Source organism: Emydura macquarii, unplaced genomic scaffold (assembly GCF_026122565.2).
Source record: "Emydura macquarii macquarii isolate MOO-44397 ecotype Brisbane River unplaced genomic scaffold, CSIRO-AGI_Emac_v2 contig_431, whole genome shotgun sequence".
NCBI classification, from domain to species: Eukaryota; Metazoa; Chordata; order Testudines; family Chelidae; genus Emydura; species Emydura macquarii.
The window spans coordinates 11,342,701-11,354,453 of NW_027130568.1; the positions used below are offsets into that span (position 1 = coordinate 11,342,701).

The window sequence follows — 11,753 nt, forward strand, 5'->3', positions numbered from 1 at the left end:
AACTGAGTTTATTTTTTAATTCTGGAAACACTTATGTTGGCTGTAGGCACAAAAGCTTACGTTTACAAAATGGAAAACTTGGGCAAAATTTATTAAATATCACTGTAGATGCAATGCATTAACTTATAAACTTTATTACATATTCTGTTTTTATGAACCATAAAATTAACTTATTAAAGTAACTTGCTGAATGAAAATGCTTAGTTAAAATTAGTTATATTTTAGAATTTATATTAAAAACAATGCATTTTATTAAAATCATACATTACAAATCTTTCACCAGACATAGATTTTTTTAACTGTGTTAATCTTAGATGTATGCATTGTTTTACTTAGTTTCAAAGCAAGCATACTGGCTGAAACCATTTGAACATAGCTACATAAGAGAATTAATTTGCTCAAATTGGCTAGTTAAAAATAGATACACAATCAGTCAGTTAAAATTAGTGTGTTTCTACCAGGACTCTTTCTCTAAAATTCATTAAAAATAAAAACATGCAGAACTGTGAGAGACTTAATAGCATAGATCTAACTGCAGGATTAGTTTTCGGGATGCTTGGTAATATATAAGATTGGAAGGATTAGATTTTCATCAGACGTGTCGGTAAACATTGATTTAACCAGACCGCACACAAACCGATGAAAAAGAGTTTCATCGATGATAGCTGAAATTTACAGATGGGCAAATTTTAAAAAATGCTGCTTGAGAATTGAATAGGGTTTGATTTAAGGATATATACTGTACATATTTTGACGTGATGTTGATAATTTAATTTTTTGACTCTCAATTTCTAGTGTCATTAAATAGTTATTGTCTGACTTCCCCATAATTAAGCTCAACTGTGAAAATTTAAATTTATACAAGTCAAAAAATAAGCATCAATATTGTTCATTGATGATATTTTTAAAAAAAATCAAATTCTGCCAGGTCTAGAAGTATACAATAAATATTCTCTGTGCATTTCTCTTGAATATCTTTCTCCAGTCCTGCAGGAATTGTTAGCTGAGTTATTGAGAAAAAAGTGACAAGTTTAGAGTTTTTTCTTTTTATTGAATGGTATCTTGCCTTTGTTGACGTTGTAGATTTTCAACTAAAATTGCATTAAATATACATGAAAGGTGGTGTCACTCATCTTATGTCAAGAAAATATTATTGAAAACTTCAGTATATCTGGTTGGTAGCTAATTATGTAATCCATCTTTAAAAAAAAAACAACAAAACCAAAAACTGTTAATACCCAGAACACGTACAAGTCAACACCCCTTTCAAGCTTCTTTGCTTCATTAGTTTTAATCCAGTTAGCCAAGAGTTGGGCTGTGGGGGACTTGTACTGGGCTACAGAATGTTTTCTCTTGTGCATCCTTCTAATTCATGCCAGCTCAGTTATGATTGAAGGATAAATGTCACTATGAGGACTGGGTTGTCTAAACAAGTTGTTTTCTCGCATGGCTTGTTTACATGGTGCTTTAGTCCACACCAGAGGGGTGTAAATTTTAGACCGAGCTAGTGTGTTGTTCACTAACTGACCCATGTGGCTCCTGCTGCTGCATGCTTAGAGTTCCTAATAAGTAATGAGATTAACATAGTACTGTTTGAAGGAGGGCAACATTAAAAGTTCCCTAATGCACATTAGTGCACACCAGCAGCGTCCACACAGGCCAGTTAGTGCATGACACACTAATGCAGACTTAACTATACATCCATGTGATGCAAACTAAAACACCATGCGTGCAGGCCTTCAGTCATTTTCCTTGTCCACTAGGTATCATATCACAAAGTTTATCATTGCTATTCTCTCCTTTTGTGGACAGATTCAGTTTGAAGGCCATAGACTGTGTGGGCATGGAGATTGAGGTGGCCCTTCCAGATTAGAATTCAGAAGCGTGATTGAGGCAGTGCGGGGAATCTTGCACTGTTGTTGCCTGTGCTGTACCTGTCTAGGGATGTACTGTATGGAGGATATCCATCCAATGCCTTTCAAAAATATTAAAGGCTGAGCAAGCCCCTGACTCTGTATTGTGTGGCAGTGAGAGGCAGATATGGGAGCTCCATCACATACAAACTAATCTTTAGGAAGGTCACTCTGGTTACAGAAAGGGCTTCTATAAATCTGCTCTGTTGCCTATGGTCTAGACCTTTGTAACCCATGAAAGGGCAGTGAACTCCTGCAAATGAATTTCTTCATATAAGGCCTTTAAATTGCCCTTTCCAGGCACTTCAGAGTCTAGAGTTCTGAGGCTGCAGTAATCCCTATGGAGCTGCCACAGAGGGCAGTGTTCTCCTCTGGACTAAGGAGCTTTGCCATTTTTCCTCCATTTCCTGGTTGCCTAGGGGTGTATTGGAGGAGTGACTCTACTTCAGAGCTGTCAGCCTATTGTTCTGTTTGGGCTTGTGTAGCTCCTTAAAAGATCTCTGTGGTTGCTGGTCAGCAATAGATATCTGCCCTTGCCTTTGGAATTGAGGGTGGGCTCTGCACATGTGCTCAGTCTCCTCTGTGCCATTCACAAAGATTTGACGGTATTGTCAGATTCCACCCACCTGCACAGAGTTCAGTTGGCCCATAGCTGCTACATGTTCTGTCTCCCATGTGATAACTGCTCAACCTCCATTTTCATAAATGGGAAAAGAACCTCCTTCTTCTGAATTAGGTTGGACATTCGACAAGGATGTATTGCCGCCCCAAAGTCTTCATTGCCATGGTAGACTACATGCTTGACTACACCTTGAGGAAATGTATTTTAGGAATATGCCTTGATGAGAAGAACCTCACCAATGCTAGTTAACAAATCAATGGAATAGCTAGTTGCAATACTTAAAGCCCTTGAAAGATCAGAGGCAAAAATCAGCCTGAAAATTAATTGGGGGTAAAACCAAAATTCTTCTGATCAGCAATTTCATACACACTGCAGGCTTTAGCATCTTAGCAGGTGACAGCCCAATCAAGATTGTGGTGCATTTACCCTCAGCTCTATGGCCCATAACATGAGTGGCATCGAGACAGACTTGAAGTCCACACCACAAAAGCATAGTCAGTAATGGGGTGTCTCACCAAGAACATCTTTGACAAACCAACACCCTGATCAATAGAGCGGTGAAGCTGAGAATATATTGATGGTCAGTATTTGGACCTGGGAACTGAAATATAGCCTCTCACTGTCAAGAGTGAAAAGAAGTTGGACACTATTTAGATGAAACATCTCTGAATGATGGAAAACATCAGTTCACATCAAATTAAGAGATCCATTTTCTAACTAAATAGGTCCCAAATGGTCACCCAACGCTCTTTCTAAGGTCGACGGTATGGTTATCTGCTCCAAATGCCTACCAACTTCCTTGTGAGAATCATCTTTGACTTTGACCCAGTGAAAGAAGGATGGAAAAGATCCACAGAAGACCTAACACAATGGCTGGACAGCATTGACAGAGATCAGGGATTTTATCCCGTAACACGCCAGATTTGGTCAGAATAAAACATTGTGGAGGCGCATGACATATTCGATGGCCTCTACACTGTCCAAGAAAGAACATGAAAACTAACTATAGTCATTACACAACTGACCCTAAAGAGGGAAGTCCTCCTTTAAGATTCCAGTTCCATAGCTGCAGAACCATTCTGAAGCATAGAGCTTCTGTTTTGTCTCTAAAGATGAACAAGAATAAGACTACAAGCTTGTCATAGTTATGGTTGTATTAGCATAACCTAAAAACTTGTTTTTCCTTAAACAAGAGTGTGACATATCAGGGGTACTGTTCAGACTAAGGAGTAGCTGTGTCACCCCTGCCCTGTTACCTGGGGTGCCCTTTACAAAGCCTTGCTGCTGTCGCCTCCAACCTGGGCTGTTCACAAACAGCCTCCAGCGCATGTAAATCACATGTCTATGTGCCCTGCAGTCAGCTAGCCACTCCTTAACTTTTACCAGCCTTGTTTGTGCTGCAGGGTAATCCCAACACATTCCCAGTTCCGGATGTTCCCCCAGAAAGGTGTGTCCTGTAGGACCCATCCTTCTTCTGGACAATTCTACTATATTAAATCTAATTATTCCTTTAAGGGAATAATATGCCAGCTCATTATTTTAAATAGTTATCCAGACACTTCATCTTAAACACACTGGATTAGATAAAACAATAGAACAGGTCTGTTAACTACAAAGAGAGAGATACTAAGTGAGTACAAGTAATGAGGCATAAAAGTCAGAGATGGTTACAAGAAAAATAAAAATAAAACACTTCCTGGTGCCTTATTTAACAAACTATATTGGATTCAAAGCAAGTTTTCTCACCACATTCTTCAGCAGTCTTACTTACCAAATAATTTAGGTCAGGATCCTTCCCCCAGAGTCCAATGGTTGCTTCCTTCGTCTTTTCAGATGCAGAGAATGCCATGGGCAGGGAGAGCAAGAGAGGAGTGTCTTGGGATGTTTGCCCCTGCTTTTTATAGTTTCATTCTCCCTCTTGAATAATATTTCCAGCTGGGAGCAAGGTGACAGGCAATCTGTGTGGAAGGAAACTCCTTGGTGTTTCTTTGTTAAAATGTGGATTTTTTTTTATTTATTTATTTATTTTTTTTTGGGCCTCCTTTCCTGCCAGATAATGGCCACTTGGCAGGTAATGGTCTATCAGCCTGGTTACATCTGGCTGAAGCACCAGCTCACCCTTTGTCTCTGGGGAACTGATTTGGCCACTCCCCAGATTTCTCTGGAAAACATACTTTGTCATGATTTTACTTCATGTTTATAACTTCACATATAATGCTGGTATGTGCATTTTGCCATAATAGTATTGGTCACCAAATGAGTTTTTAAATGATATCTCGCAAGGCATGCCTTATACAAACATTATTACAACAGTGCATAGGGTGTGGACATAAGGGTATATTCTGTTACAAAGAGAATAAACAGTGAAAATCTGGGAGTGGTTTCTGGAAGAGAAGAAGGGGTTTCTTTACAAATCTACCATTGTAATCCATCAAATGCCCTGCTCAATTTGGGGATTTAAGCATGGTGATGAGATGGGTACATTGTTGAGGTATAAGTCAAGAATTTTGACCATACTGTGAAGCCAAAAATGAGTCCTAATTTCAGATGTTCAGATTTACAAGATGATTCCTGTTGAAGGCTAAATCCCATTTAATCTGTGGACTTTTCTCTGATCCGCCTTATTTTTTTTTTTTAAAGAAACTATATATAAATATTCAACCAGTTTTAGAAATTATTCGGGGGGTGGAGGGAGTGAATTTGTGCAATTTTAGAAGTTTACTTTTCATTGAAACTCACTTTTGTGTCAATATTTGGAGTTTACTTTAAAGGAAAAGTTCAGCAATTAATGTTAGCTGAGTAAATATTTACTGAAGATAACTTTTTTAAATGAGTGCTCAAATGGTTTATGGAAATACCTGTCAGTGTTTGTTTCTTTTCTTATTTGATGCTTCCATGTTAGTTTGTTAACAGTAAACAAAACTTACCTTTAAAAGGCAAAGCAAGCTAATTGGATCCTTTGAATGCATAGGCTGATAGTCTCTCTGACCATCATTAAGAGGAACCCCATTGTTGATTTAAAAAAAAAAACAACCCTTCCATTTAAAGTGTAATATAGTATAGCATAATAGAAACTGGAAATAATGAGGCGCAGACATGAAATCATGAGGAAAATATACATTTTAAACTGTTTGTTAGCTGATTGTTTTATGCTATCTTAGTCATAAATGATTCAAGTAATGGTATATCTATTGTCTAAATTTACAAGTATAAATAAATACATTATTTTATTGATGCCCCCCTTTCTCTACCCAAACTAGGTCCTATTTGATTTAATACTAATTTAAATGCATTTTAATTGCTGTAAAGGTGCAGTTTATAATGCACAAATTGTGAAAGGTGTTTGTCTTAATGAGAACAAACATATTCTCAAGAGTAGATTTCCCTGCATTATAGCAGAAGACTGATAGTTGGCTTTGGGTTTTCTTTTCAGTGAGTTAGGACGTTTTCAAATCTAGGTTCATGTGATTGGAGCTGTCATTCTATCCTTTTTCATCAGAATAAAAACTGACAGGATATATTGCATTCAATCTTTCACTTTTCCAAAGGCACACAGTTCAATGCAACTGAGTGGGAGAAAGAAATCTGTCAGCAGTATCCCTTAAAGCATCATGAAAAATCATTTGTAGAATGGAATTCTGTTCTTTAATTAGCTAGTTATAGACTATGAAAGTTCCTGTATTTTGAGATTTATGCAGGTGTGCATTGGTTGAAAATTGAAAACATCAGATCCTCATTGAAACTTAGTTGCTATTTATTAGTCATTAGAAGTCCAAATCATTTGCAGGTAACTTCTCCATTCTTTTGAATTAGCTGTTTAACTGATGACTAAATCTCTAGTTTTAGGAGAAAGTAACTGGCATTGAGATAACCTTTTTCTCCACAGATGTTTATTCCACAGTATCCCAGTATTTGATTCAGGTGCTCTCTACAGTATGACATTACAGGCTGGCTCTTAGCGATTCCATGTTGTGTTAGCTCCTTCACTGCAGTATTTGCAACTCTCAAGGGTGGGATTCTTATCTAGTGATTGCTTTTTATTTATTTATTTATTTATTTTTTACAGATAGGGAGGATAAGAAAGTACATAGAAACTTTTTTTACTGTGACCACATTACCGTCATAACTCTCCATAGTTTTCTCTGGTCTATTACTGAGAAGCTTGCTTGCTGCCCATCTAGTTCTTGCTAAAGAAAGCCAACTTTTCTGTTTTTTTCTCTTGTAGTAGCTTTTTATTTAAATTTTAGTTCCCAACTTATTTAATTTTTTTTATCATGTTATGTTGTCTATTTTAAGGGTTTGTTTTTTTTTACTCCATTTCAGAAGGGGGAAAAGTTACCTGTTTTAATGTTACATGTGGGTGTCAAAAAGAACAGCTAGTTTTACAAGTCATTTTACTCAACTAACAGGTATCTTTAATGGCCAAAAGAGAGCAGTATCTTCAAAGACTTCAAAGACACTGAAATCCAGTGTCAAGTAAGCAAGCAAAACTCCTGTCTGCACACATTTGTAGTTTTTAAAGGGAATGTTCAAAGATGTCTATTGGGCAGTTTTAGTCACAGAGCTCCTCATCTTAATCATGTGCTAATATATGCCGGGTAGAGGTGATAAATAATCCGATAAATCCTTTTTACTGTGCATGAGTCTATATTCAGTGTACTACTGGTATAAGATCAAGGCACAAATAAGGTAACCCACTCCACTTCCCTTAAAATATTTTATTTTGGGATTTGAGGTGAGCCTATCTTGTCATCTTCCATGAAAAAGATTAAGGAAGGGGAGTTAAATGATTACCAATATCTCTCACAAACAGGCCCCATCATATCAAAGGATCTGGACTTCAAAAGAGAACTTCTGAAGCTTCTTTCTAAAGGAAGAATACATTGAGTGTCTCTCTCAGAAAATAATATTGATTTCATTGCTCTGGATCTCAGACAGGCTTTCAAACTCATAGGTTTACATCCTGGTCTGTTTGTATCTATATGTTTTTGGAATGCACAGTTCAGGGTATTGTTTTCCAAAGTGTCCTTGTTGCTTTATACTGCATCCCTACACTCTTGATAAATATCTTTTTTGCTTTTTGCTAATAGGTAAATATTAACTGGACTAGGGGTATTTGCCATTTTATGTGTTGTGGACATGTACAGGCCAATATTACCCTACCTAATGGTTTTTTTAAAAAATTTTAAAAGGGGGGAGGCTCTAAATTTAAGAGAAACCCACTGTACATGTTCTTCTCTATCTTGATTATTGATAGGATGGTCATTACCACCAAGGACATGGCATCTCTAAGGTTCCTTGTTAATTATTCCCAATGCGTTGGAAGCCTAGCCAGACCAAAGCACACACAGCTTTATCATTGGCTGATGTGGCCATCTGAGGGTAACATATCTGGAATCAAATTCCTTCTTGGCAAAAGAAACAGACATCAACATTTCTTAGAACCAAATATTTTTTATTATGGATGTGTCTCAGTTGAAGTGTAGGAGCTTCCTTGGTGAGCTTTCACACCCAGGAACATGATTCTTTGAGGAGTCTAGGATGCATTATATTACTCCTATAAAGATTGTGCTTAAATCTCTGGAGATGCTCAGAAAGTTGATGTGCAGTCTAGCAGTACTAATCCAAACAGACAAAACAAGCAGTTGGCTATTACGTAAGAGAGGAACATGGTAAACTCTACTGTGTAGGAAAGCACACACATTTATAAATTGGCTAAAATGCAGTGAGATCTCTCTTGACAGCACCATGCCTTGCTAGAAAACATAACACTCTTGAAGACAGGGCGAATCTCTTGAAGGTAGGCCCAGCTGTACTTCATAAACAAGAAACTGGCAAAGCAGATTTTTTCACCACAAAAGAGAACTGCATGTCTTGTGCACAGGAGAAAAAAGATCCAGTGGCAGTGTGCATGTTCTCCCTTTGGCCAATGGGTAGGAGTGGGGACAGTTCATGTTTCTAATGACTCTGTTATAGAAGGGACCTCTAGCAAAACTTAGGAGACTTTCAGAGTTCAGTGATGCTAGTAATGACCAAAGAATGTGAAGATTCTCCTTCTGCTGGATACAGCCAAAGCCAGTCCCAAAAGACTTCCAGTTTCTCCAATCCTGAAAATTCAGATCCAAGGTATTTCTCTCTATCCCAAAATTGGTGTTCTTGCTTAAAAGCACAGCTCCTCCTGTGAGAGTGGAAAATGAAAAGTTGGAATGGTTTGAGTTGTATTCTGGTTTTTTGAGCAAAAGAAGTCTACTAAAGGATACTGAAGTGGTGAACTGATCCTATCCCGTGAATTGCATTAACACGCCTTTGCCTTTTCTGTCCAAAGATATTTGCCATCTGTTTAGTATCCTAGGTATCCAGTATACAACAAAGTTATTTATTATTTTTAAAGTAGCTTTTGTTGGGGGGGGATGGTTGATTCTTCCCTTGACAGCTGTTTTCTGCCTTTTATTCAGTCATGTTTTTGGGTTTGGTTTTTCATAAAGGAGATAACTTATCTTACTACTCACGCTGCCTCATGCATGTATTGTACATTATTTTGCATTATATGAGAAGTAAGCAAAGACGACTGACCAGGGTTTGTTGTTTGAGTGTTAACCTGAACTACATCATCAAAATTTCATGAGTTTTTGGACAAAAATGGCAAAAACTGACCTTTCAAGATTTCCATCATCTTTCTTTAAGCTGCACCTGAATAAGATCAGGAAAACAGCCCCCTTTTACTTTTAGATCAGAAGTAAAACTGCAGAGCAAATTTGCAATCCCCTCTTCAGACATTTTAAAGGGGGGGGATGAATAGGATCATCCTTTTGGGACTCACCTCTAATTATAGTTTAGACTAGAAGTTTACAGACATTATCTAATACTATAAAATGTTGGCTTTGCTAGTGATCTTCATTGTTTGTAAGGTCTCCAATCTTAGTTCAATTTTTTGTCACTTCCAGTTTTGTTCTTTGCTATTTTTATATATACCTGTTGTTCTGTATTTTCTGTGAGGCACAAGTTAACATAATGCCATTTCATTTATTTTTGCCGCCTCATTAATATTTTTGCCCTTCAGTTTGAATTTCATTTTTACAAAAGGACCCAAAATGTACCTGGAAAATTTGCCTTAGTAATATTTTATTGCTGGTATTCACACAATAGAGAAAAGACTTGATAACTTTTTTCCTTCGTGACTAGGGAGGGAAAGAAATTAAAACAACTTTTTCGATTGGTCCTTAAATTTTGTTTTGTTAGTTGCTCAGAAAGTCTGAATAATAAATTAACAGTAGCTCAGGTTTACTGCATCAAGGTTCATGGTATATAATAGTGATTACAAGACCAGATGTGTGTGATCTAGTTCTGTTTGTTAGGAAATAGGTGTTTCACCTTTTATCTAGATCTGATAAAAGCTTAAAAAACCTAAGCTGTATATTTTCTCTTATAGTAATTGCCATTGTTAATGGGCAAGAAGATCATCTTGTTCATGTATTTCTCTGTCCATGCTTACAGGGGTCACAAGCGCAAACTGGATGAAGATGATGCTGCCAGTGAATCCAGTAAAGAGTCCAGCAACGAAGATGAGGAGGGGAGTAGTTCAGAGGCAGATGAAATGGCAGCAGCACTTGAAGCTGAATTGAATGACTTCATGTGACATTCATATGAGAGGGGATTTGTAACTATGTTTTACTTCTTGTAACAGATCTGATTTCAAATGAGCCCCTTATGTCAGTACTCAATGTTTTTCCAAAAATGTGTGTGTATATTTTGCAGAGCAACACAAGAGGTGACACATTATTTTACAAAATCAGAAATAGATGGTTTTTAAGGTGTTTTACTAAAGGAAATATACTTTTTTAAAAGGAAAAGTATTAAGGGGACTTGGTGTGCTATGCCAAAGACATGTTATGAGTTCTGCAGAACCTTCATATGCCAGGACAGTAGTGCAAAGGTTTATGATTTAACATACAGTAACGTTTTTAAATATCTCAAGGTATGGTTTGGGGGAACAGGCTTCAAAGGAAAGGAGGACACAGAGAGGGTGGGATTGCTTGAATAATACAGCAGGAACCTGATGATCTGGTCATACTTTTTTCCACAATTAAATACTATCAAATATAAAAGGATTTTTAAAATAAAAAAGAACAATTTATATTTGTATAGAAACTGAGAATGTAATATGCAAGCTTTGTGAACTCGGCACTTGACCTACCTATCACTGGCTTCTAAGAGAATACAAACTGACTGAATTTCATGCTCTTGAGTTCCTTTGTGGACTACTTGGGTTCTTTAGGGAGACCACTTAGATTTTTAACTTTGCTTCTCTATAAACCTGGAATTTTAGCACAGCATACTGTGTGATCCTGTACTGCCATAAGGAGCTTATTCACCCATTTGTGTTGTTCTTGGAAGAAATGCGTGCTGCTTCATTCTAGATAGAGTTTTATTTCTTTGAGAGATCTGATGTAAAGTTTTTGTATATTCTATTTCATATTTGACCCACAAAACAGATTTTCTTTCATTTAATAAAAATCCATTTTGTAAATTCTGTTTTCATTTCATGAGTTGCAAAAATCAATTACTGTATTTCACCTGCTTCCATCACACAAGAAACTACTTACATAATCAGATTTGCATTATTCTCTATGAAAATTGTGGCTATCAGCCAAAGCAACAGCAAAAACTTGAGTTTTTGGATAGAGATACTCAAATGTCCAAGTTTACAGTGTGCCCTTTCTTGTTATCTGAGCTAGCATAGAACAGTTACAAAACAATTTTGACCAGAAGATCTGTATTTGGATTATATAAAAAGAGCATTGTTTTCATTACTTTTTTCAGATATTTTCAGTATTTTTGCCAAGATGCATACATACAGTATAAAATTACACAAGTTGTGGAAAAGATGCAGATAATATAAATATTTACTGTCATTAAAATATAGAAGGCCCAGGCACATTGAATAGTATCTGCTGGAGAGGGAAAGAGCTAAAATGCTACAAATAATTTCTTCTAATATCAGGTGCAACATATTTCCTGCTGTGCAAAATTATATCTATAATGGTTGTATAAAACACATTGCAGATCACTGGGGGGAATTGTGTTAGTAGGAAATAACATTTTGATTCTTCTGTTCATTTTTAGGTCCCTTACTGCTATTGGGTTTCAGACTGAGAAGTGTATTGATATTTATCGGACTAGTGAACCAAACCAATACTGAATTCTATTCATGTATAAAA

At 36.7% G+C, this 11,753-nt stretch overlaps 1 protein-coding gene across 1 annotated transcript in view; it reads left to right on the forward strand.

Moving 5' to 3' along the window:
* CTDP1 (CTD phosphatase subunit 1) overlaps positions 1-11,252 on the forward strand; it is a 176,067-nt gene extending 164,815 nt beyond the window's left edge. The window contains exon 13 of the mRNA XM_067537538.1: positions 10,030-11,252. Coding sequence (XP_067393639.1) covers positions 10,030-10,171 — 142 coding nt within the window. The 3' untranslated portion in view covers positions 10,172-11,252. The remainder of the gene's footprint in view (positions 1-10,029) is intronic.
* Positions 11,253-11,753: the final 501 nt, after the last annotated feature.